Source organism: Spea bombifrons, chromosome 4, assembly GCF_027358695.1.
Source record: "Spea bombifrons isolate aSpeBom1 chromosome 4, aSpeBom1.2.pri, whole genome shotgun sequence".
Lineage (NCBI taxonomy): Eukaryota > Metazoa > Chordata > Amphibia > Anura > Pelobatidae > Spea > Spea bombifrons.
The window spans coordinates 96,709,509-96,737,414 of NC_071090.1; the positions used below are offsets into that span (position 1 = coordinate 96,709,509).

At 41.9% G+C, this 27,906-nt stretch overlaps 1 protein-coding gene across 1 annotated transcript; it reads right to left on the bottom strand.

Moving 5' to 3' along the window:
* Nucleotides 1-11,771: 11,771 nt before the first annotated feature.
* Nucleotides 11,772-27,631, bottom strand: CDS2 (CDP-diacylglycerol synthase 2). The gene is made up of 13 exons (XM_053465211.1): nt 27,477-27,631; nt 21,597-21,739; nt 19,351-19,447; nt 19,173-19,270; nt 18,393-18,532; nt 17,023-17,081; nt 16,546-16,628; nt 15,715-15,802; nt 15,462-15,530; nt 14,892-15,044; nt 14,003-14,122; nt 12,844-12,947; nt 11,772-12,589 (listed from the first exon to the last, which is right to left on the bottom strand). Exons 1-13 carry the CDS (start codon nt 27,531-27,533, stop codon nt 12,460-12,462), a joined length of 1,341 nt encoding a protein of 446 aa, XP_053321186.1. The 5' UTR covers nt 27,534-27,631; the 3' UTR covers nt 11,772-12,459.
* Between the last annotated feature and the right edge of the window lie 275 nt (nt 27,632-27,906).

Below are 27,906 nucleotides of genomic sequence, written 5' to 3' on the forward strand. Positions count from 1 at the left end.
TGTATCCCTTAATCCCCTCACTTGATGCATCCCCTGTATACTGATGGGATTTGTGAGGGGATGTGGCTGATGGGATTTGTGATGGGATGTGGCTGATAGGATTGGGGGTTGGGTTCGGTGCACAGTGAATGGAGATTGTATATAAGTTCTGTGTGTTTGTAATAAAGAGAGTTCTGTTTTTAACCTCAAAGCATGAAGTCCTGTCTCATGATTGAGGGAAGTGCTGGTCTGTGACTGCTTTCTTCGGACAGCCACAGCGTGTCCGCTTACTGGGAGAGGGAAGGAGCTGACGGGCGGATGTGTCCAGTCTGGGGCACAGGACGATCCGTCACATTGGTGGCAGCCGTGGGATCTTCGAGGGGAGCTACGCCTGCAGTGTGAGCCGACCCATGTTACAGAGCAAGCTCCGGAGGCCGCTCACTGTAATTGGCAAGCCTCCGGACTTGAAGGTTCAGCCACTCTGCCATTGGTATTGCAGCCAGAGCCCGAAGAGGTGAAAGTGGGCAATCACTTTTGGGAGGAAGTCTTCCGGACGATTATGGACCGCATGCAGTCGCCGGAATTTGAGGCAGCGGCCTATGGGTTTCCACTAGAGGCGGCAGAAGCGCAGACAACAGGGCAGAGGGACGCTGTTCTCTGCCTAGCACCATACGCCCCTCCTACTCCGGCTGAAGCGCCACCAGCGGGGCAGAGTGCCGCTGGCCTCTGCCCGCCCCACAGTGAAAGGTCCCTGCCTGCTAGCAGGGACCCACCAGGGCAGTGTGACGCGATCCTCTGCCCAGCACCGCAAAATGCCAGACCGGCAGAAGAGCCGGCCACGGGGCAGAGTGCTGCTGGCCTCTGCTCATCCCCCAGCACAGTGTTCCCGCCGGCTAACGAGGACCAACCAGAAGTGCTGGCACCCGGAGAGAGAGTCGCTGACCTCTGTCCTGCACCAGCAATCCTCGCTCTGGCTGAAACGCCGGCAACAGGGCAGAGTGCTGCTGGCCTCTGCCCACCCCACAGTGAAGGGTCCCCACCTGCTAGCAGGGAACCCCCAGCGGAAGAGCTGGCCACAGGGCAGAGTGACGCTGTTCTCTGCCCAGCACCATTCCCTGCACCAGCAGAAGCACTGGCAACCGGGCAGAGCGTCGCTGACCTCTGTCCTGCACCAGCAATCCTCGCTCTGGCTGAAACGCCGGCAACAGGGCAGAGTGCTACTGGCCTCTGCCCGCCCCACAGCGAAGGGTCCCCACCTGCTAGCAGGGAACCACCAGCCGAAGAGCTGGCCACAAAGCAGAGTGACGCTGTTCTCTGCCCAGCACCGTTCCCTGCACAAGCAGAAGCACTGGCAACCGGGCAGAGAGTCGCTGACCTCTGCCCTGCACTGCTTACACCCCCATTATCTGGCTCTCCCCAGCACGAGCATCCGGGAGGGGGCGCAGGCGGCAACCCTCCCCAGCGGCTGTCACCAATTATGGGAGGAAGGGCAACCGGCACTCCTCCCCAGCGGCATGGTCTAGTGGGCAAAACGAGCCCCAGCTCGGAGAGCCAGGTAGGGGTAAGTGAAACTGCTGCTGCTTTGGAGTGGGCTCTTGTTGTTTGGGTGGGGGAATGTGGAGCTGACTCGGGACAAGCCCGTAGTCAGGGTAACCATGGGAGGGTTCCATCAGGTTGGGAGGGAGGAGTCTGAGCTGAGGGCCCAGAGGGGAAAGGAAGCCCTGGAGAAAGGTCTCCCATGCCTGCAGAGGAGACTAAAGAGGGCTGCCCACTGGAGAGGCTTCTGGGCTGGCCTCTCACCCTTTGACTACGGGCCAGGCCTAGGAGCCTGGGTGGCTGACATGGGGCTGCCAGGGTGCCCCAGAGGCCGCACGCCCGCTCTCCCTACCCAGCAGGACTAGAGACAGTAGAGGCCCGGTCATCCCCAAGCCGATCCGTTAGGGATCTGGCTGTGTCTGCCGGACGTTTGCACAAGAGGGGAGTAATGTGAAGAACCCTGTCTGATCTTCACTGTTATTATTATTATTATATTTATGTGTACCCGGTTTGAATGTGGCTGCAGCTCCGGCCTTCAAAGAGACGATCCTATAATCCAGCTGGGGCTCTTCATCAGCCAGCACAGCCCTATCTGCCCAGATGGCACCCGCACTACAGGGGGGAATAACACAGGTGGGGGAACCCATTGTATCCCTTAATCCCCTCACCTGATGCATCCCCTGTATACTGATGGGATTTGTGAGGGGATGTGGTTGATGGGATGTGGCTGATGGGATTGGGGGTTGGGTTCGGTACACAGTGAATGGAGATTGTATATAAGTTCTGTGTGTTTGTAATAAAGAGAGTTCTGTTTTTAACCTCAAAGCATGAAGTCCCGTCTCATGATTGAGGGAAGTGCTGGTCTGTCACTGCTTTCTTCGGACAGCCGCAGCGTGTCCGCTTACTGGGAGAGGGAAGGAGCTGACGGGCGGATGTGTCCGCAGTCACAGTCACTTTGAGTTTGCGCATGGTAGTAGACGACGGAAGAGCAAGACCTTGGGCTTTCAATATATATTTTTTTTTAAATAGAGCAAACTCCAAAAATTATTTTCCAGTCCCGTCCCAAATCAAGAATACACCATCAATATATCATAACAAGGTCACATTATGAGACGTGTATTCAGACAATGTATCAGATTGCACCAAACTCTTCCCAGCACATGAAATACAGGTTAGTGAGCGAGGGGCTACAACAAGTACCCATATCTGTTCCGAAGATGTGAAGGTACAGTTTGTTGGAAAACAAAAAATAATTGTGTTAAAATAAATTTAGCAGTTTAAGAACATTATACCTCCCCACAGTAAAGCAATCATTAAGATTTCCGAGTTCAAATCAATTCAAAACAAACCGCAAAGAGCGCCCCCTGGTGGTTCTCTTTCATTTTAGAATTTAAATTCTACATTTAGGATGAAATGCAATTTCACAAATACATAAAGTACAGCAACTTTTTAATTAAAGAAAACAAAAATGAGATGTGTCCAGGGTTTTATGTACAACTTCTTAAAGAACAATCTTTATGCTTGCATCATGAGAACATTATCAAGGGCATTAAAACAGTTGTATTGATATATGTAAATACAGGTATAGATGAATGGATGGATAATTGGATAGAGCATACCAGTATTTGCCAAGTATAAATGAAAGATGGCAAATACAGAATGTTTATGTGTTCTCTACCGGCTGCTCTCTGCAATAATGGCTGCCTTATGGATTCAAGTCCATAAGGCCCGTCAATGCCAGTCCGGCCCCTGGATCCCATTATATGTATGTTGATTTGTAATCCTGATGAAGGCCACTGCGTCTAAACACTGGCATGACATGCGAATGAGTAAGATATTGCGGCTATTGATAACACATTTACTTGCGGCATACATGGTTGTCTGGGCCAGTTCCTGTTGAGGTTACCCATTTGCTAGCTTTCCCCATACTATTTCCCCATTTGAAAAACTGTTCTTTTTCTATAGAATTGCACATTGTTCCAGTTGAATGAACACCAAGAATAAATATAGATGGATCTTGTTATTTGCATTTACTTTATGAGCATATATGAATATAGCAATAAACACAGACAGCATACATGCAGATTACATATATCACATATAGCATAGCTAAACACAGACGGTCTTGTACAATATTTGCATGGGTGGGGAAATGTATTTAATAAAAAGAAGAAAAGTAGGTCTTCTGTCTTATAAACAAATCGAACAAACAAAAATAGGTCTTGTTTCTTTTAAAACTGGCTTGGAAAAAGGTTTATTAAAATAAGTATAATTGTAATAAGCCCTTATTCTATACAGGTCAGGATCTTGTGGACACATGTGGATCTATCAGTGGCCCGGATGTTATACATTTTGTGGGGGAAAATTATGAAACTAGTAGGAATACATGTTCGTCTGATCTTAGTTTCTTTGCGGTTGTTTCTTGATTAGGTTGAATTTTGTGCCCTCATTCTCTGTAATATGCAGCATAACCATGATGTCTACACACCAGCATGGACAGATGCAGTGAGCAACTTGGACTTGTGTCCTGATCTCCTATTGCTTGTATCCTACTTACCGTATTTGCTCGATTATAAGACAAGTTTTTTTCCCCCCAAGAGCAAATGCTTTGAAAAATACCCCTCGTCTTATAATCAAACTTCAAATGTCTGACTATAAGACTAAGATCCAGATCCCCCACAGTGCTGCAGGGGACCTGGATCCTCCTCTCCGGCAGGCAGTGAACATCTACACGATGTGGCAGACAACCTCCGTTGCTGTTGGCACTTCCGCAGGGGCTTCTATGGTGGAGTGACCTTCCGGTGCTCAGTCATAGAAGCCCCGGCTGAAGTGTTGAGTAGCAGCAGACGTTGCACGCACACGTCCACTGGCTGCCCCAACGTGACACCAGGGAGTCTGGGGCATGGAGGACAAGTTGGCAGACTAGGGTGGAATTAGGCATATCTGGGGGGGGGAGTGGCATATAGGGGGGGTAAAAGGCATATCTGAGGCAGATGTGCATAACTGGGGGGCAGGTTGGCAAATAAAAACAAAAAAAATGCGTTCTCAGTTTTTATTAAATATGAAAAAAATAGTTTACATGTGAATATTTACTAATACAATTTTTTTCTTAAACGGTAGTCTTATATTCAGGCCTTTCTTTTTTTTTAATCAAAATTGATATTCAAATTTTGGGGGGGGTCGTCTTATAATCAGTCAGAACCAGTAGCGTACCTAGCGGGGGGCGGGGGGGGCGGTCCGCACCGGGTGCCGCTCATCAGGGGGGTGCCAACTTGCCGGCACCTGGCACCCCTCCAGAGAGGGACAGTAATGTCCGCCGCTGGAGGAGCAGGCTCGCAAGAGAGCGGTATCGGAGGTCTTTAACAGACCTCCGGCTCCCTTGAGTGATTTTAAGCCGGTTCCCTTGAACCGGCTTAAAATCACTCAAGGGAGCCGGAGGTCTGTTAAAGACCTCCGATACTGCTGCCTTGCAATCCGCGTGGCAACTGCTGCTGTGCGCCGGGGTTTGTTGTCAGATCCCGGCGGCACTGAAGCCGCGCCCACAGTGCCCTCTGACCCGGAAGAAGACAGAAGAAGAGGAGCGAAGAGGAAGACTGCTGTAAGAAGAAAATAGGTAGAAAAGAAGGTAGGAAATCATTCAGTAAGACTGAGTGACAGTGACAGTGAGAGTGGATTGGTATGTGTGGAATCTGTGGATTGGTATATCTGTGGATTGGTATATGTGTGGAATCTGTGGATTGGTATATGTGTGGATTGGTATATGTGTGGAATCTGTGGATTGGTGTATGTGTGGAATCTGTGCATTGGTATGTGTGGATTGGTATATGCGTGGAATCTGTGGATTGGTATATGTGTGGATTGGTATGTGTGGTATGTGTGGATTGGTATGTGTGGTATGTGTGGATTGGTATGTGTGGAATCTGTGGATTGGTATGTGTGGAATCTGTGGATTGGTATGTGTGGATTGGTAAATGTGTGAGAGTGATGGGTGTTATGCTGTACCATTTCCAATGTCTTTTTCATTATAATTATGCTCTAAAGTACATCATAACTCCCATCACTCTATACTGTTCCATACAGTGGCAGAGCTGGGAGACAGAGGCCTTGCACCCCCACCACAGGACTCCTGAAAGGTAAGTGAACTTCAAAGGGGGCAGAGGGTAGATAGTTAGGAGGGGGTAAATAGGGAGAAGGGAGTGAGACGGGGGGATAGGGGGTAGATAGGGAGAAGGGAGTGAGAAGGGGTAGATAGGGCAGAAGGGGGTGAGAATGGGTAGGTAAAGAGAAAGGAGGGTAGCAAGAATATTGAAATAAAGAGTCAGAATGAGAGAGAGAAAATGAATGGATTAATGTGTGGATGAATTGTGTGAATGAGTGAGAGAATTAATGAATTTGTGAGAATGCATCAATGAATATGTAAATAATTTTTGTGAAAGAATAAATGATTGTGTGAATGAATTGTGTGAATGAAAGTGAATTAGTGAGTGACTGTAAAAGTGTTTGTGTTAATCATAGGTGTATAGTTGATTTGTCAAAAAGGCAAAGATGGTATAAGCAGGGTATTTATGGGTCAAAAATGGCACAGGCAGGGTGTTTATGGGACAAAGATGGCACAGGTAGCGTGTTTATGGGACAAAGATGGCGTACACTCGGCTGTTTGGGAACAATGCTGACTCATGCTGGGCTGTTTGGGGGCAAAGATGGCACGTCCTATGTGTGTGTAATTTGGGTGCTGGTCAGGTTCTATGTGGGCAATGTGGATGATGTTTTTTTTGGAGGGTTATTAAAGAATGCACTATTATATGTTCAGTAAATGTTATTTAAACATGTTTATTTTACTTATAAGTTATTTATTTTTTCAGATTTCTTGTTTTTTACAGTTGGCATACAGTTTACAAATTGGTGCAATAAATATTCTTGCCAACATAATTTTGTAGATGTCTTTACATTTGGGGGGGGGTGCCACTTACAGGATCCGCCCCGGGTGCCAAATACTCTAGGTACGCCCCTGGTCAGAACAATGTTCTGTCTGCATGGCGAGAGTGCAGAAACTTTGGAGTTACATGGACCAAGTCTATTTTGCGGTCCGAGTAGCATGTGGAGGTTTGGCTACAAAGTGTGATTGTTTATATTTGTAGGAAGAAAAGAAAAAAAAAAAAGCTAAAGAATTTGTCACAAATAAAATAAGTAGCTGTCACAGAATACTATATATATATATATATATATATATATATATATATATACACCAAATTAGTGGAACAGGCACTATCTGTACTATCTTTTTTGGTCTGCTTATCATTAAATTATTTATGTATATATCTGAAGCACTGATTTAAAAGGGAAATTTAAAAAAAAAAGCCTTGTTGAATTCTTGTATTTTGCAAGATTTATCAAATAAAAACAAGAAACCAGAATGTTGGTGACAATTATTTATTTTTGTTGCATAAGTATATAAATAGGTAAACATATATCACATTTGAACATTCAATTTCAGAGTGAAACCAAAAATAAAACAAAAAGAATTAGAAAAAATATGCAGAATCAGCCCAATTACAGGTATTTCTAATTACAGAGACGGCATGGAAACAGCACAGCTAAGGAGTGTAATGTGGCACGGGCTTCATTAAGGAGTTCCTACATAGCACTGACAGCTACAGTCCACTCCTTGTACACGGCCTACTGGCCCCGGGAAACATTAGCTGCCCGATTCCTGCAACGCTGGGGGGCCAGAACGAGTCCAAACAGCAGCTGAATGTGCTTTAAGCAGCCAACACATCTAACGCTCCAAGCAATACACAGACTGAAGCCGTTATAGGAAGGAAATGCTTTGGCCAAGATGTACAGACAGCTTATAAGTGTTAACTCTAGGTATCTGCGGATAACTGCAAAATATCAAACCGTGTCCCAATCCATTATAGAAACAGTGATGTATACGTGTGATATTTGTGCACAAAAAGAATAGCGTAATCATGACTCGGAGACCTTAAGGTGGAAATGGGCCGCGTTCAGGGCCCAGGTATTATGTGGATAACGAGCAAAAGATAGAGGAGCCGCAGGTTAGCATGATTTACCTTGCGGGAATGATGGACAATAAAACAGCAAAACATAATATAGCTTATAAAACTACGGCATTTTATATTTACATATTCTTAAAAGATTGAGCCTGGATAAATAAAATAAAAAAGAAAAAGAAATGTCACGCTCAAGGGGTCAGGCCGTGCTTTCAGTCAAGGTGATGATTGTTCCAGCGCTGCTACTTCAAGAATTACAAATCTATCCTAAAATGAGTATATTTTTCCTTATAGTAAGCTGACAGTGTATTAAGATTGTTTGTTTAAACCCCACATATATTGTTACAATGAAATACGACGAGTATCCTTTACTGTGCTTGATAGCAGAAGTTACAGCGGCATTAAAAAATATTTCACAATATGAATGAGCAGATATTGGTTAATTTATCATGTCTGCTAATAAGAATAATTACATAAGCATTACATGAGCCTGGCTTAATATAGTATAATGAATAGTAGTCAGACAGACAGTGTTAAGTAACGTTCCATGAATGTGTATCCTAATGACATCGTACAGCGCTACGGAATTCGATGGCGCTATATAAAACAATAAATAATAATGACAACCTGGCACAGTAAAGGGAAAAAAAGAGTAATAGAAATCATATTTAGAAATGTATTTTACTTGCAGGAAACCGTTTCCTTGTTTCAAGGTTAAAGAAAAAATAAATAAAAATCAGCGAATCAAAATAAAATAAAAGGGTCCTTTTTAAAATCAGTCAGCGAGAGAGCCCAACGGCTGCTGCTTAAAAATGGAGGAATGTGAAGAGAGCCAACTAGAACAACTCCAACTCCTTTTAAATCTCATTTGTTTGGAGAAAGGTTCGCGTATATATTTATTTACGGATAGCTTGTGAGTTTTATGCGACATCTTATAAGTTTACAGGTTAGTACAATAAGTTATTATTGGAAAGGGCATTAAGTCAGCTTCAGCCCTCACGTAAACCAGAATATTTTAAATAATCCCATACGGGTAGGACTCAGAGTATGAGCGCAAGCACCTGGATCGATCTTCAGCTCTCTAGCTACTGTAATGCGTAGTTAGTAAGCAAATAGCCAACTATTGTACAGTGCACACCATCCTCACAGAGACATTGTAAAAGACATCCATACACATCAACATACACACCCACTCCTGCATTACCAAGGAACATCATAAATAGATACACACGCACGCTGCTACATATAATATATAATATGCTCCAAAATCACACCAGCTCACACACACTCACCATGACGCAAGACCGGTGCATTCTGCACCCTGTCACACGATACTGTGCCTGGATTCACAATCTCAAGAAAAGCGGGAATGGGTGGGCCCCGTGGTCTTTGGTTATCACTTTCTCCAATTCCTCCTATGTTTCTTAGGTCTAACCAAGAAACGTTGCGGCTGATGTCCAACAGTTTATGGTTCAAGCTTGAATATATGCAATAAACACATACAAGCATTATTACAGCTATTTGACACTTCTACTGAACTCTGCACAGTATGAGATTCCCGATTCGAGAGTAATAAGGACCTCTCATGCATAGTCTGATGTTTGCGTCACACAGAATGTTACAAGGTGCCTCTATGAGATACGTTAGGCTCTGGGCTATTCCGACCGGAACACATGGGAACCGACCCACAAGTCCTATCTTATAACCGATTCCATGGACGAACTCACAGCCAACATGCACAAAGCCCACACATTGTCTACAAACTGTGAACCACTTGGATCCCCAACCCTATAAGCCATCACTCATTGGCCCCAACTGTGCGACTTTACTCCAGCCCCTCGGCTCCTTCCACCTTCTCGTGTATGTATTTCTCCTGAGTAATCTACTGTCATAAAAAATCTCTGTATAACCACTAGAAACCATAATGCTTTAGATCATCATACTACCGTTTATGTTTAGATGATACAAAAATAAAGGATTAAAAATCGAATAGAATGTCTAGTGTTGCTATAAGCAGCACCGATGAGTAAAAGGCAAGAACTCCAACAGGGCTGGACTGGGAATTAAAACCAACCACGGAAATAATTGAATACCAGTCCCATAGTTCATGGTCCGTTTTTGGGCACACTCCACATGTCAGATTCTGGCACCAATATTTTCTTGTTAAGAATATACATTTTAAAGTGTATTTTAAAACCATATTAGTCTTAACCAAAATACATATGAGAACATAGATCATGTAATTGGCTGGGACCAATAGAGAGCACCGGTATTGTCCCTACAATGCGAAGACATAAAAGCAACCTTTTTCAAATTTGAATTACTGAAAACAAAGTTATTTAAAAGCGAGAAATTACCTTCACAGTAGTTAATAAACACCGCAAATAAACTTGCAGCTTTCCTTAAAATACATTTTGAGCTAAAAATGTAAGAGGGAGGCTGAGGTTTGAAAACTACATGGGTTATCAGAGAGTGAATCTGGGTATATATGTGTGTGTGTAAGTGTATATTGTTAGAATGGCTGTGTGTGTAAGTGAATGGTTTCAAACTGTATGCACGTATATGTTTGAGTGTATGGTGTGTGTGTGCGCATGTATATTTATGTGTAAGTGCATGGTGTTAGAGTGGCTGCATGTCCATAAGTGTATGGCTTTGGGAGGGGCTGGGAGTTTGTATGCGTAAGTGATGTTAGAATTGTGTGTGCATGTTTATGTAAGTGTATGGTGTTAGTGTGTGTATGCATGTGTAGTTGTAAGAGTGTGTAAAGTGTTCGTGGGTACGTGTATATGCACGTATATATGTTTATGGTTTTAGAGTGGTTGTATGTATGTATGTATGTATGTATGTATGTTTAAGTGTAGAGCTGCCCCTGACCATCATCTTACTCAGAACATCCCAATTCATTCCAATACCAACCACAATCATTACCTCCCAGCCACAATATTCATACCCCCATCATATTACTCCTAATCACCCCATTTTGCACTACGATTATCCCCCTCAATCTTCATGCTCCCTAACATAACTTCTCATCATCATTTATTTCCCCATCATCTCAATAGCCCCGTCAGCATGCTCCCCTTCATATGCATCCAATATTCAACAGTCATTTTCATTAGTTCACACAATTTAATACAGGGTCCTCCACACCCCCACTTATTTTACCAACAACGTGTCCCACAGCGCCACCTTTGTCACCAAACTGCTTAAGAGGGAACAATCTATTTTGTTCTTGCAACTTCATTGGCGGCCGCACATATAATTAAATGGCCGGCCTCATGGCCAGTTACAGGGGAGGCAGCCTACCCTGCCCTGAACTCAAATGTATAACGTCTACAAGGCAATAAAGACAATCTTGACTTTGGTTAATTAAAAATTAAATAAAATGCTTCATTCCACTATTTACCCACCCCCTTTTTTCAGAAATTCTCTCCTGATCATCTAATCCTTAAACGTCTCTCGTGTTAAACTATTTCCCAGAGACCTCCTATGTTGATGGTTGATAGAGACCATCATTGTCCCTTTGATTGGGGACATGTCAAAAAAGATGCTTTCTGTAGGGCAGTACTCAATGTAATACAGCCCTGTGACATGTATTCTCTACAAAAGTCCTTAGAGAAATGTGATTGCAATGTGCATGAATATATCTCCCAAACCTAATCAGTAGGGAGCAGAGGGGGAAAGAAGACTCTCGAAGGTACATGTACCGGCCATGTTCAGGATGGTAACAAAGGTGGGGGGCTTTTAAATTACCCCATGCTTGGAAGCATCTACTGTTTGGGGGCCTAATAGAAGGCCTTCATAATAACGTTCACAGCCAACATAAGATGCGTCTCTACAGCAGCAGCCTGGAAAAGCTTTATCATTACGACTCGCCGTGCAGCCGCAGCTTACATACACCTCCACGTACTATTTATACAATTATGGGGGTCTATATTGTACGTTACCGCCAAATCAAAGAGTGTACATTAGGTTTCACTTATTGTTCATTTTAAGGTATTACTGTCTCTTTCAGCATCGTTTTTTTTTTTTTTTTTTTACTTATGCCTTTAAAATATACAGCAAATCCTATTGCCTATCCTATTTTACTGTACGGTAAAAGTGTACATATCATAAATTAAAGTTATGTGACCAGCAAATCATAAATTAGACAATTCATAAAACAGGAATCGTACGAAGTATCAATAAACGTCTTCCGCTGCACAGGCCTTCTCATGAGAAAACAGCCCATTCCATTATAGTAGATTTAAAATCCCCGACTACTACACTGAGGTCAATGCATTCGCTATTGGATACAACCGTAAACAACGAGACAATGGATTAATAATGTAACTCCGTTCAAGTGACATTATTGGAGGCGTTCAGCAAAACGGATTTGGTTGGACTCAACTCAACACAAACAATGGACAAGCAGCAACACTTTAAAATAGGGTTACAGATTACTCTCTAGTATCCAATGCATCGGCACTGATCTTTAAAAGAAATTATGTTTACAAGATAATACTTCATACCTGTAAAGGTATTTTAAAAAGGGAAATTTAAAAACGAGAAAGACACGTAGATTAAAAAAATTGGATTTGATTCCCGTCTTTTAGCCTCTCATGTGCTCCAGCAGTGCAAAGCTATTAAAAAGGCCTTTAAACCACCCCTTTGTGCATTAAAATATGAATGGACTTAGTCTGTGCATGAGGCTGGGGTCAGGCCCAGGATGCTTGGTAGTCCACAGGTAATCATCTAACGGGATGTCTTCTAATGGATGACCCTTTCTAAACAGAGCATAACGGAAACAGACAAAAAGAAACAAGAAAAAACCCAAGTAACAAAAGGTCACAAGACATTTACAAAAAGAATAAGGGAAAAAAGGGACTTTTTCTGCCCTCTCCAGCAGCACAAGAGGTCAACGAGTCTTCTCTCAGAAGGAGCTGGAGCGGCTTTATGCTCCTTCACCATTTCCCAGCATCCCCCTTTCAGTTAAATGCGACTTCAGCGTGTTGAAAATGTGGATTTGTTGGTCGGGGCGCAGCGTTAAAAACTGCTGGATTAATTTGCTTGGGTTGGGACCCCTGCAACAGAAACACAGCCGGTAAGGAGAATATACATCCATCTTGGCTACTTTCTCATGCTATTTAAAGCCTTGTTGCAGCACTTTTTTCTAGTCTCTTAATTCTAGACATATAAATAGGGATGGGTGATCTCATGTTATTAATTATGCTGACCTGTGGGATTGCCCATTGAAATACAGAAGTAAAAAAGTTTAATGGCCAGGAATTTAACACCAATGACAAAAGCAACTTACCCAGTAAGATCCAGTGCTTACCTAATGAAGCTTGCGATGTACACATTCACAAATGTGGCCATTAAATACTGGCAGTCAAATCTGTCCATTATGCCTCCGTGCCCTGGGATCGTGTTTGCAAAATCCTGCAACCAAAAAAAAAGTGACGAGCATTATTGCCTGTGAATGCGTAAAGGTGCTCTCAGATATGAACGTACAATTATTTCATGATGGTTTTGAAGAACATTTTAGAAGCACACTTGCTCACTTTGACGTGACACCAGCGTTCTGTGTGTGAAGTCATCTGGGTTTACTCACTAAAGCAGGAGAGCTGGAGTCTACATAGATTCACTATGATCATAAATGGCCAACAATGCAAAACTTTCCTGCATGAGGGGCTGAGGTGGCCCTGCATAATGTACAAATCAATAGATGAGACGTCTTTCAAGAAATCTAATAAATCAAATATGCATTATACACGGCTCAGATTTACTAGAAGCCAGGTTTGGCTCTTTATAGCTCATAGTGAAGACAGCAATTCTCCTGCAGACACCAGCAAAACATCCTCTACAGTGAATAAACCACTATGTCCCATTATAAGGTGGGTACAACTACAAGGACACTAGATTTACCAAGTCTGGTGTTTATGGAACAATGATCATACAGGGTAGAAGCATATCTGAGCGAGGAAATAAACGGCTGTGTTACGAATAGGCAGATCCAAGTGTTATAAACACTTTATCCTGAATGATACATGCAAGAGATGGACTCTTCGACAAATAACGTATCTTTCACACTTCTTACATCATCCAGGGAAACTCTGCATGTGGACAACGCTTAATGTTCTTACTAGTGAGCAGGACACAAACTTATGGGGATCAGTAATGAGACCATCAAGAAAGGTCCACAATTCCCATTACCCTCAGAGTAAAAAGGATGAAGTTTAACAGTAGTTGCCAACAACGTTTCTTTGGCTTTTAAACACCAGCGTAAGATGTCTCATGAATATTTCAGTCAATCACAAATTTCTTTTTTTATGTGTATATATATATATATATATATATATGTAACCTAAACGTTTGTTGGAAAGTTAAGCATCCTCAGCACAAATGACAGAGGAGTGATCCGATTATACATTCATAATTTAATAGCAAGTGTAGAATGTGTCCGCGCTCGCAGCCTCCCCTGCAGCAGGAATTACTTTAATCTTGAAAGCTCTCTTGAAACCACTGGCGAAGAATCCTCCAAACGGCCCGATGAGGGAGGCAAAAGTGGAAAGGGCAATGCTGTGGATTTGGAAAGGATACATCCAGATGGTCTTCTGCAAGAGAAAAGAGATCCTGTGATACACTTTTAAGATTAGTGACAGACAGCACCGAGAAAGTGTTCTGCTTTAGAATTCGTGCCTAGAATAGATGTAAAATGGGTTATACTTTTTTATGACTCGAGGTCACAATACTTTAGTGTCCAATCTGATTAATGCCCTTCCCTGCCTCCTCGCAAATGAGGACAACAAATTGCAAATTGATTTTACGCTGTGAGTGGGGGAGGGGGCAGAATTTTCCATGTTAAGGACACTGGATGGAACACCATATTTCTCCCGATTAATATTAATGTAACGTTAGCTGCCAGGATTATTAATGTGCTATATTATACAACGGATCTATAGATCACCCTCGTACAGATCCTTTCACCCCATGCGGCTATGCAGGTTTCTCAAGTGATCTGTAGTGTTCAACAGTCGCCCACAATCAATTTTGTGTACCTGGACAGGAATTCATTTTTGTTTGTAATCAGTGTAATTAAATGTATTTATTTTCAAGGTAGAGGACTGTTCTACTTCAAAGAAGGTGATTTCTGGCAAAAAGGGACAGAACCAGCACACACTGACAAGGCTGCATCCACCCTTCAAGGCCCGGTAGATGACAGATCTGCTGTAAGACATTGTGCTATATTTGCCCTCTATTTTCAAGATCCCACTTGAACGTGTGCCATAATCACATGCGGTTGATAATTTCATGGCTTAACAATGGACCAGGATCTCCGTTCTTTGGCACAGGTAAGAATAATATCATTTCTTCGGTGCTCACCCAGCTGATGGCAGACTGTAAGACGGCAGGAATGTGATATTCTTGTAGCTGGAAGAGCTCGCTGGGCTCGCAGTCCACGGTAAAACGATTTGTGTCATTGTTAAACTCCACCGGGCACACAAAGTGACTGTACCCGGACATGACGTAGGACAGCTGGAGAGAAAAGGGCGAAGAACAAAAAAGTGATTACGAGTATGCATATGGCTACAAAACGCACCTGTCAGACTGTAAGGGAAAATACTTAAAGGGTTAAGTGAAAAGAGTATTTGAAAGCAACTTCAGGTAAAAGAAAAAGCCAGGATAAAAGGCAGTGAATAATTTAAAAGCAGTCATCATCACATTTTGAGGATTTTTATGGGCATAAATGGAAAATGTATTTAGAGTTATAAAAAGGTACTTTATTGTACTCCGCTGTCGCCTTCTAGGCTGTCTAAAAGATTACGCTCAAATGTTTATTTGCGTATGCTGGTCCGGAAAGAACAGACATTTGAATAACAAATATGGCAGAGCGTGAAATACAGAGGGGTTTATCCAGTGACCTTCCAGCTATTCACAAAGACTCAGACTTACCAACAACCCAAAGAGTACAGTGGAAAAGAAACCTCCAATAAAGCCTTCCCACGTCTTCTTCGGTGATAACTAAGACCAAACAATGCAGGAATTAGTAAATTAATAGCGTGAGGTGCTGCACCAGTAAAATGACACTTCTAAGACTATATTCAGTGTAAAAATATTGACTTTGCTAATATTTCGAGCACTGTCTGTGTTTGGTGACCCACTATGGTTCCTGTAACACAAACGCTTGCGACGTTGTTGCACTGACCTTGATAAGTGGAGTACGGCCGAAGAAAAAGCCAAACATGTATGCCATTATGTCATTACAGATCACACATGAAATGGGCACGATAAACCTTGAAGAAGAGAGGGGAAGAAAATATTCAGAAAAAAATAACAAAAAAAACCCAAAAATTGCTATTCATTCATAGGCAAGAGAAAATTATAAAGAGCAGCCAATGGAATGATCCAGTTGACCCGGCCATCAGACTGCAGTAATAAGACCACTCTGACAGCCCAGCTGCCCCTCGCTAAATACAGGGAGAGTTTGAACACAAGGGCTTTAGGTCGTTCCTCTAAGTACGTAACTATAACGCGAAGTGTTCCATCTAAGTATATTGTAAAAAAACATCATGTCGATGAACACAGGGAGAAACCAAACCGCATGGGGAAACCTACTGAGAGAAAATCCCAAGACAAAACAGGCTTTTGGATCTCGTTAAACGTATTAATTCACATAAAAGGTTTGTTTACAACAAAAATCCAGCTTCTGGGCTCTAAGAAGAAACATAATGGCTGCACCGAGTTAATATACAGCAGCCATTATCAATAATCACCTGCCTATTCCTACATGACGTTTCTTTCTGTGTGTGAAAAGCGAAGACGTTTCACAGTCAGTACCCACCAACCTCACTGGCACATATCATGGCTTGTCTCATTTAAGCAACGGGTGTTAAGGAACGTTATAGTTATTGCTGAGAGGATAAAACCACTTTTCTAACATAACTCAGTGTTCCTTAAAAGTAAAGAACCTATGAATTACTGAAGCCTCATCATCAAGAACATGCGTATACAAATCGATAAGGACGTGAGAACTCACCAGATCATACCCTCAAACAGGTTGTGTATGATAAGGTGCGACTGGGTGACAACAATCAGCAGGGTGACATGCGTCCATCCAAACTACAGAAAGAAAACAAACACGATTTCACGAGCAGTTCTTTTTGCATAAGAAAGCTGTGGTTATGAGTAACAGTCCTAAAATCCACTGTAACACATCTCTGTCCCATACGATCATCAATCAACAATATTTTATTTGGAATTATTTCATTGGCCTGAACATAAAATGATTGCTTACACACTTCTGCATGGCTGGATATTGCTCAGTAAGGTAGGCGCTGCACCCAAACTTTTACAACTGGGACCTATACATTTGTGCCATAGTCTACTAAACTCTATAAACACATATACAAATGGCACCTATAAATCAAGCTGGCTCTATTTCTTGTTGTCAGTTCCTATATTCTATATGGATTTTCTAGTCCTCTGCTGAACCAGATGGAGCGCATATACATACCATGTAGAACTGCAGACGATAATGCTTCTTCACCAGGCTCAGCACAAACATGCAGAAACCTTTAAAAAGAAAACCAGTGTTCATATAGAAATAGATACAGTGTAATAAAACCTTCCCTCATCAGCTTCCATTAATGGTAACGGTGTTCTCCTTTCCTTGTCTTGATGTCACCCTTGACTTTGATCTCTCACTCACCCACCACTCCTCCATCCGTCCCTCCCTTTAAAGCTATTAACACGGAATATATCGTAATGCTGGAATAATTCTCACTCGATAATACTAAAAATGAAAAAAATTCTGTGTGCAGTCGGCCAAAGCGTGCAAATTTATTTCAGGCGTGGTTCGAAGTGATGGTTTGATATGTGATAAATCTCTATAGATCATAGCACCAAACAGAATTATCATGAAACCTTTCAAAGAAAATATTAGGGGCACACATCAAATACTGGAAGCCCTCTACAAAACACTTACATTATCATAATTACTGAGAACTTTGCTCAAAGCACATTCATGGAAAAGAGCCAATAAAATATTCATCACTTTGCCATTTCCTTGCAAAAGAGAATGGCCTGGTATGCGATAATGTGGCCTATCACGGACTTTTCCAGTACAGCGTGCAAATGTGGGTTTTTCACACATTTCTCCCTGCTCCTGCTTGACATAGAAGACTAAAAGCTTTAGAACTACAAATTAGATCAGTTTCTCCCACTTAGCTTAGGGAGGGATTCAATTAAAGATCAGGGCAAATGCACCCTGTTTTATAGGAGCTATTTAACCATGGTAATAAAAATACTATTAGTATTACTATACTGTTAGTTTATTTGGCTTGTTTTTCCCCTCAGAAATCTCATGGTGCTGCCACAGCCACAAGGGATTCTGGGTAGGCGCATGCAAAAAGGTCAACAATGATCACCTTTGCCTCTATATCCACTTTATATATGGATCCCTTGAAAGTAATTGTGGTTGTGGCAGCACCATGAGATTTCTGAGGGAAAAGCAAGCCTTCTGGCTTGCCTGGTGTCTGTAGATGAGTGTTTAATAATACTTCTACTACCCCTTAAATTCAAATGGAAGGGTTTCCATCACCTTTTACCCACCATAACGTATATATGTATATATAAGTTATGTGGCGTCATTGCAAACAACCCACAAGATAGCAGCTGACAATAAACCTGGAACTTTCCTTTTAATATTTAAGTCATAATAAGGGGGGGGCTTACATTTTAAGTTGTAATTTTTTCTAAATTTGAAATCATTAACAACAAAGAAACATCTGTTTTTAAGATAAGTAACTAAAATAATGTAACCTCACACACAAACTAGTGATATGCCATGACAGGACCATGACTGGGAACATATACGATATTTACCTATCAGATACAGAGCAAAGGAGATGAAGCGATGGTATTTGCTAAGAATTCTTAAAGGCTCTTCTCTCTGGACCAGGGTGAAGAAGTAGTCTGTGACAGTCTCGCCGTAGAAGAAGTAGTTCACACACAGCAGGAAATACCTGAGGGAGAGATTACAGATCATGGATCATCTAAAAATACATCAAAGTGCATGAAAACCACACTAAGCTGGACACTTATTCTACAGACAATCCCAGAAATACCACCGTGCCAAACACCCCTCCTTAGAGCTATCGGGGGGTATATACTTCATTTGGAGCGCTAGCTTAGGCAGTAAAGAGTTAATGGCGATTTCTGGGATGCTTCTCACCAATACACATATTGCTGGAGAGAATGCTGGCACTTTGATTACTTTCAAATCATTCTGGCTTATCTGTATCGAAATAAAGGAAGGGGATTAGCAGAGAATTAGTCCACGAAAGCTCTGTTTCCTAAATGCTGGATTTCAGGTGAAAAGTAAGCAGTTTAACTCCTGATCATGAACTATTCCAGACCAAATAGATTGATTTCCACATATAAAAGCACGCAATCTTATGTGCAGCTTCCTGCACACACCCTGAACAGCAAAGTGCTGCAATAACGGGCGAAGAGATAAACATCATAAACGAAAACGTTTTTCCAAGAAAGACTGGTGAAAAAAAAGTATCCATACGATTTCATGCAGTGAGGTGTTTTAACGGGTTTGCAGTAATGTTAGCATTTATTTGCATGTAGGATTGAAATGTGTCGCTCAATACACACCAGCTGAGGGTGCGAAACCAAGGGAGGTCGTAGGAATGGTAGACATTATAACCGATCATGATGATCTCCTGGAAACACTTGATCTGCACACACATCACCTGCAGAAGACACAGAGAATATATATATTTAAAAAAAATCCCACAGCAGATTAAACACAATCCCCGGAACCCAAACTCACAATCATCATGAGCACGATTGGTCCCAAGTAGATGATGATAAAGAAAAAGGAGATCATTGCCAGAGTGAGGATGCCTCGAACCCACCAGTTCTTCCACCTGAAGGCAGAAAACAATTACAAGACCTTGTCTCATTATTTAATATATTTGTCAAAATCACACATGTATTTGAAGCCATTTAGTTAAAAGGTTCAGGCTATTTTACATTGGCAAAGTCAAGTTCAGCTGCACTGATATAACAGATCGCTTCCCTGCCCTGAATTCACCTCTCTAGTGCACTCGCTCCTCCTAAAAATCTCTTATTGCCTTACATTCTTTATATACTTAATATTTTACTCAATACACGTCTGTTGGTTTGAACTAATCATTGTAAGGTTTGTAACTCTTCTGTGTTGACCCTTTGGGGAACTTCCAACATTTCTGGAACTAACTGGAGATAACTTAGGATGGTCTTGGTTACCTTTCATCTTCATGTCAAAGGAAAAAAGGTCTGATTAAAATAACATGAGAATGATACAGGGTTCAATTATTTTGTAGGCAACTATATAAAATTGTCCAGATATTTAACAAGATAGACGGACAGCTCTCACTCTTTGAATTTTATGACGCTAAAGATACCTCCTTCCCTCTTCCCCAAAGCTAGGCAGATGTCTTCACATGATTACCGCGTACGCCGGGGATTCTACATTTGGAGGCTACGTGCTATGGCCGGGAAACAGTAAATACTCTCCTGAGCTCGTAACAGAATGAGGTTAAGGAAAAATAAACAGATCAGCGCAGGAAAATCCAATGATACAAGTTCCACGTATAGTAACTTGTATCATAACCATATAGAAAGAAAATAAGATAATACCATCAGCATAATGATGCATTTTAGACATACACTAGCAGTTTAGAAAACATCCAATGATAATATATGTGAGGTGTGTTTGTATAACAATGGTTTGACTTAGTGGAACAGAACCTTTAAAAAGCGGAAAAGCTTGACAGTAACCGATAAAGGCCTGTAAGTGCTGTGTCAACATTTTATGCACATCACATGGCACTTTGTAAGACTTCAGTCATATTAAAAAAAGAAGTACGTGTCCTGTCTTCTCTCCTACGACCATCTGTCTCCACGGCAGAAGCCTCCTTTACGACTGGCTGCTTGTTTAACATTTTTTTTTCAGCTTCCCAAACCTTTTTTCAACTGGTGCATAGATTCAGAAACAGGAGGTAGTTAACACAACGGACTAAAATATACAAAAACTATGGTATGTTTCTACACATTTTTGACACTTGATATAAAGTTAACTTTGGTGAGAGTTCCACAGAACGAGCTGGCCTGCCGCAGTTGTCAAGCCTTTTCTGCTACACATTCCCCACAATTCTGAATATCTAAAAAAAAGCTAGTGTACAATCGAAGGTCTCTCTAACCATCCTTGGATAGATCGCTCCATTCAGAGGCAGACGCCGTCAGAATAACATTTCAGTAAACATTAATGATTGTATGTTGAATAAACAATTCTCATGTTTTAATAATAATAATTGTAAATGTTTGAGTAACAAAAGCTGCAAGGGAGGTAAAGCTCGATTTCCCCCGCGTACTAATACATCAGGGATCCTCGCCAGCTGGGGCCGACGATGGCAGCGACTTTCACTAATCTGCTTACTGTGCAGTCAGAAAAGCCTCTGCGGCTCTCTATTTGAATCGTTTATGTAAAGCTTGCATCCGACTGCAGAGACATTACGTTAATATTATTGTTCACAGCACAGTCATTTACTTTTCCCATTATTTTACACAGCAACGGGATGTATCTGTCCTACCAACAACTCCACCTGCCGGCTCATCTATCAATCCTAGGTAGCATGCAATAGTGCTCTGTCACCGTGTGCATTATATATATATATATATATATATATATATATATATATATATATATATATATATATATATATATATATATATATATATATATATACACACTTAAATGGAAAACGAGGAACTTGTACGGTATGAGGGCTAATAGGCAAGTATTGCTGTGACCTATGCAACACGCTCGTCCCGTCAAGATCATTTGATCATTGGTCTCTTCACCTTTTATCTCTGTCCAGATTGTTGTGTGATGCGTTACTCCTTATGTCCTGTGTGCTCACTGTACAGTGCAAAGGAATATGATTGTCCGATATGAATGAAATAATATTAACCACGTACACCAATTCTGGGCTCAAGAACCTTCTGAAATATGTAATCTAGACAAACTGTTACCTGGATGACAGGTTGGACAAGGCCCGGTTAAGGACTTCTGGAGTGTCATCTGTAGGAGTTCCTTTCTGCGCCCCCCCAGTTTCTGTCTTAGTTTCGCTGTCTGATGCCGTCTCTCCATCAGTCTTAGGTTCAGATTCAATTTCCTGAAATGTGCAAAACATGAAATTAATGCACAGAGACAGTATTCACCCCCCCCCTCTGCATCAGTATTTATTGCAACAGTTTCCAAAAGCTTGCATATTATCAGTTACAAGCAGGTTGCCTATTTTAAGCTTTCTTTGGTGTACTTTGTTCTAGAATAGATATGGTCCTACAAAGTGTAAAATATGGATTATCACACTGCCTGCCAGAGGGCTCTCATATATCTTTACACCCCAGTAAAGTCAATTAAAAAGGTAAGCAGGAATTGCAGCGAAGCTTCACATAAAGGAAGCAGGGTTCCGGGTTGTATGGGTAGAGGAATTAGTAGCAGAAACAAAGAGGTGCTTCGGCTGCTCTACACATCTCTGTGTCTCACCTAGAATATTATAAGTTCTGGAGACTCCATCTCTAAAAGGATAAGTGACATTTTGGAAAGGTCAGAGGAGGGCTACCAAAATGGTGAATGGTTTCCATAAAAATTATCACCAAACTCAGTTTGTATAGCTTGGAGGAAAGAAGAGATGCTATGAGATACACTATATGGACAAAAGCATTGGGACTCCTGATCATTAAACCAAGAGGGATTTTTTTTGACATTGCTTTCTAAATACAGAGACATTAATATGAAATTGGTCCACCTTTGCAACTATAACAGCTACCCACAAGACTTTGGAGTTTCTGTGGTATTTTTTGCCCATTCATCCAATCCAGTAGAGTATTTGTGAGGTTGGCACTGATGTTGGATGAGAAGGCCCAGCTCACAATCTCCATTGCAATTCATCCCAAAGGAGTTCAATAGGGTTGAAGTCAGGGATCTGTGAAAGCCAATCCAGTTCTTCCAAACCCTGGTCTTTAAGATCTATTTCTGACCTAAATGTTCCTTAAACTTCCACCCCCTCGGCCTGCTGTACAACCTGCTTTTATCTCTACTGATTTGATGGCACATTTGCCTTCCCTGAGCCATTGGCATGGATGGATACCAGCAGGGTTCAACTGCGAATAATCCAGCTACAGGGAGATAAAAGAGCACGAGTGTCGCGCTAATGGTGAAGGAGCACTAAATACTACGGGAGAAAAGGGATGTCAGTAAAGCAAACAGTTTGCTTCAATGATCCCTAAAAGCAAATTAAAAAAAAAGTCACTGCTCCTTTAATAAATCTGTCATAAAACCTTTGAACTTGCTATTTTTAGAGCTAAAATGATAAATGTATCCCGGTATACAGATGGCTCCACTGCTTTTTCCATAGCCTTATTAATTTTGAAAATTAAAGGAAGTTTTAATACTTAAAATTAATAATAAACATTCTTGAGAAGGGAAACAAAATAAACAGATGGGCTACCTTCATCCTTCAAGGTCAGACATTTCTTGTCACTGATTGGTTGTTTGAAGAAACCAATCAGTGGCAGGAAAACAGTCCCTTTCAAAGGGACAGGAGTGCTTGTCATGCATGTGCACAGGGGGTCAGATCTCGTCCACAGCTTTTACAGAGGGTATTGAAGTGTACCACGTGCAGAAGAATAGCTGGGGGGGGCAAATGTATATGGTGGACACCAAGGAAATTTAAAGTGCATATGACGGCAGGAGTGTCCCTTTAAGAAGTACAAAATATAAGAATTCATAAATGTTTTAAAGTAAAAATATTTTCACATTAAGCATGTTTTTAATCATTACAAACATCTAAAAAAAATGTAATATGTTAATACAATGCACAGATGCACTTATAGTGCATCTGTACATTGTATTAACATTTTACAGCCGTTCACTTATGCAGTCATTAGTACAATGATTAACCCCGACATAAAATGAGAAAATCAGCGTCCAGGCCTCCAGCAGTTTTTTAGGATCTCCTATGTGATCAATCAGTAGCTCACATTAGCCTGCATTTACAAGACACGCACCGTGGGGGATGGGGTAGACTTGGAACAAACTAAAGCATATATGTGATACCAAACACATCTAGCGAACTACACAGACCTTAACTGTTTATCTAAAACCAGATTCTCCTCTCTCGCCTCGTTATTACAAACACTTTTCCATTTATTTATTCATTTATTTTCTTGATGAATTGATTAATTCTCTTTTGTACGTCATCTCTCTTAAAAACAAAAAAAACCACAATTTCCAACTATTTCAAAGACTAAACTGGATGGACATGTTAAGAAAAAAATGCAATTCTATTCTACATGCTAGGTTCAGAATTCTTAAAAAAAAAACATTTTCTATTTTGCTAGAATTTTTTTTTTAATATTATAATTTAAAAAAAGTATTTGCATTCCTTTCATAGAAAAAGAGCTATAGATCAGGTTCAAATGAAGAAGGTTTTATATGAAGAGTGAATGTGCGTTAATAGTCTATTAATTAAGCCTTAGCGGCTTTATTTTTGGCTTGGAATTATAGGTTTCCGGTGGAAGTAATTCAGTCCTACCAGGTTACCGTGACAACCACTTCCTGAGTATTGTCTTCTGGTACACAGGAGCTGCCTGCAGTCATCCTGACCCTTCTACCATTCGCTTCACATCCGAAATGTCATTAAAGCTCACCCTCAGTATCGTAAGAGTAACCGATGCATGTATTATCCAGGAGACAGGACCCAAAAAGTCAAAAGGAACACTATGGACTCGGCTCTTGAATCAGGTTAACTTCCAGTTATTTTAACACCATATAGTAAAGCAAAAAGATGATAAATACTAGAACTACATGTTGAGTTTTTGGCACACACCTTATTGCAATGAAGCCCTGACATGCACACATAATTATTTTTGTTTATTTTTTATTACTAGCATCAGATTAAAAATGTGTTTTTTAAAAATATTTTGCTGATTTATTGTTAGAAGCAGTTGTAGTTTTTGTATAATATAATGTGTGTATAATAGACAGGGCCTATCAGACTAACATCCTGACTCCTTATCATACTGTGTGGCAAACAACAGAATGGCTCAGTCTTAATCACCCCATTGGACACTGTGACTAATGCAAATCTGGGGAGGATCGAAGTACAGTAGCATTGTCACAAAGAATCAGATCAGTGTGGTGCATGAGCAGGGAAAGTCATGCAAAATATCATGTGACCGACAACAATGGCAGCCGCCAGATAAATGAACATTAGTGGAACAAAAAGCAGAGATGAAACCAGGATTTTGTCAGTGCTGCTCTACATTACAGTTTACAGTGCTGGGGTGGGGGGGGGGAGGGTATTACCGTATACAGAGCTGGGGTATTATTATTTATTATTTTATATAGCGCCATCAAATTCCATAGCGCTGTACAATGGTACCGTATGCAGTGCTGGGGGGGGGGTTATTACCATATGCAACGCTGGATTTTATGCTCAAGGAGAAGCAAAAAGACTTTACCGCATGAAACGTTCTTGTGGATTTAATAATATATCCAAACCAGACGCAAATCCAAAATGCAAAACAAAAAATGAGTCTCAGCCCGGTGATCCAAGAACATTCACAGTTAAAGTGAACGTTAGATTTTTGCTCCCACATTACACTTTAACCTAATTCCCAGCATTCAGTGATAGATAGACAGACAGACAGACAGACAGACAACCGGCTTAACCTAAAGCCAAACACTTTAACCCCTTGTGACCATGACTGCCACAACTCTCCCCAAAGTATGTTTTTGTTTAATAAACCATTAAGTGTGTGGGTAATACATACTCAATGCTGCTTTGAAGTACTTAACCTGGATGTTTACCACAAATACTTACCTACCTCCCATCCGACACTCTTCCCTCATGACCGGAAAGCCTCCCGGAACTTGGGATATTGCAGAGAAGATGATGATGATGCACGCAACGTAGCATGAAGTCATCATATAACTGCAGAGGACCCAATGGCGTCTGATACCCCATACAAAAGCCAAAATTGGCAACAAGCCAGCCTTATTTTCAGCAATAAACGGCTTCTTGCAAGTAGCCTATGATGTCATCAGAAGATGTCATTGTCTGGGGGAGAGGAGACGTTGGGGCGCTGCGAAGATGGAAGAGACGGCAGCTCGTGCACATGGAGGGAACCGGGACGTAAGGACACCTTGCATGGAAACCTTCACGTAGGGTTTCCCAACACACTGCTCCCCCTTTAAATCGAATCCGTCACTGGTCCCAAATACCACATTTTCAGCTCAGTAATAAACGGACATTATAAAAGCCTCTGACAGACAATGTCTCTCTAGACCCCAACTACTATATTAGTAGTTGCAAACCACACGACCACAAGCCCTACCCTTACCCCATTGGACAGAATACGTACTATATGGGAATATATAAGCCAATAATACTTTTAAAAAGCCTGGATAAGCTAAGCCAATAGAGACAGCCTGTCCATAAAAAAGAAACTACTTTCTCATTACCATTATTCAATGCCGTTCATGTGTCCGCTACATAAAGGTTCCTCATGTCCAACCCAAACATCATTGGACTTCCTCACTAGAAAGAAATTATTATTTCTATAAACGCAGCGCATAATATAATGAATGAGAAACCCCTGCATAAGACCACCAAAATGATGATAAAAATAAGGACTGGTTTATTATAACATGTCGGCCTTCTAGACGATCCTTGTGATCACTCCTAGAAACACTGCGTTTAGTCTTCTATAAAAGAAACCAACTGCTTGGAGCATTAACCTGCCACATATTTAACCATCCTTGGGTGTACACTTGCCTTTAACAGTACCCAAACACTCCTAACTGGTTATAAAGACATCATTTTCTAATCCTTTTCTACAAGGAGGCTGCTACTATATAGAAATATCAATAATGCCCACTGCTAACGGGGAATGTAAAGAGGCAATATGTCACCGCTGTACTGTTTCACACGTAGAACGCTGCCGTGGCACCTTTAAGTCATCATGGGGCTATATTCAAAGACCACATGAGACAAATACATGTCATCGGTGTAACATTTCAGTAAGTATTGATGTCAAACGACAAACAATTCCCAACTCCAGCTGACGCTTCTATGATAAACTTGGCCTTCGGTACGACTTATGAACATATTCCCTGTCACGAAGCAACCACACGCAATAACCTGACGGGTACAGGGGGCAGTTAGCGCCACTCTGTTTATAACATGACGGGCATGGGGGGGGGAGTAAACGCCACCCTGTTTACAACAGGGTACAGAGGAGCACCCTGCGGTGTAATCATAGGGATATTATTATAACGCAGAATTATAACGTGTGCTTCGGGTAGCAACATGTCAATCCCCGCCAGATGTACACAACACCCATATTACACTACATTTACTCATATAGCGCCAGCAGACTCAGTAGCGCTGTTGCAATCAGAGGCAGTAAAATGCATTTAAAATCACGCACAGTAACACACACTGGTGCAAAAAGACCTTACCCAACTCCCATCATACTTATCCAGCCAAAGCCTGGGTGATCAGCAAACTGCAGCCCACAATTGCCTCCCTCTCGGATGGAGATGTCAGTTACCCGCTATATTTTACAGCATCAGTGTTAAATCCCTCAAAAAAAGCATGACGTCATGCCCCTGCAAATACCACCCTCCCGGTCAGGGCTGATCATGATTAATAACCCGCAACAGCAACTGCTTTCCATCACACAACTAGGTGTGAGGGGTCAGACATTACCCCCCCCTGCCCAAAATACGGGTCCAAGTATCCTGTCACAACTTGCATGGTGCTCATTTACTGAATGGGTTAAGTCACATCCTCCGCTCGCATCCCGCACAGCCGCGCACACCCGCAGCCCCCTCATATTTACCTTATCCCTGTCATCGGCGTCATCTTCCTTGATCAGCCTCTGCCTCAGCTCCGTCATCTTCCTGCTACACCGACCCGGCAGGCAATTAATAGAGTCGAATAAACGAGATTTTAGGAACCCTCTGACGCGCAGCTCCTTCCCTCACCTCTTCAGGAGCAAGCGCGCGAATGCTCGTGCCCGAGCGAAGCAGTCGGAGACGCGCTTGGCATACTGCAACCCTATTGGCTGATAAGTTGCCAGCGAGTTCAGTGGGAGCGAGCGTTAGAGCTCCCTGGCTCCGCCCAGCATTGCTGATGACGTGAGGATGCACGGGATGATGCAGAAAGAGCACGGCTGTCCCTGTTTCGGACCCAAATCCCTATTTCCTCCCCTGATGTCTTCCTTTTCCCTGGAGCGCAGAATGCTTGCTGAGTTCGAGTGTTCTGTGTTC

What these genes read in the sequence shown, in the direction of transcription:
- CDS2 (XM_053465211.1), bottom strand. Translation starts at nt 27,533, where the DNA reads ATGACGGAGCTGAGGCAGAGGCTGATCAAGGAAGATGACGCCGATGAC. An exon ending in TTGTCCAACCTGTCATCCAG is followed by an intron (nt 19,448 to 21,596) that starts GTAACAGTTTGT and finishes TTCTGCCTTCAG; the next exon opens with GTGGAAGAACTGGTGGGTTC. An exon ending in CAATCGTGCTCATGATGATT is followed by an intron (nt 19,271 to 19,350) that starts GTGAGTTTGGGT and finishes TGTCTTCTGCAG; the next exon opens with GTGATGTGTGTGCAGATCAA.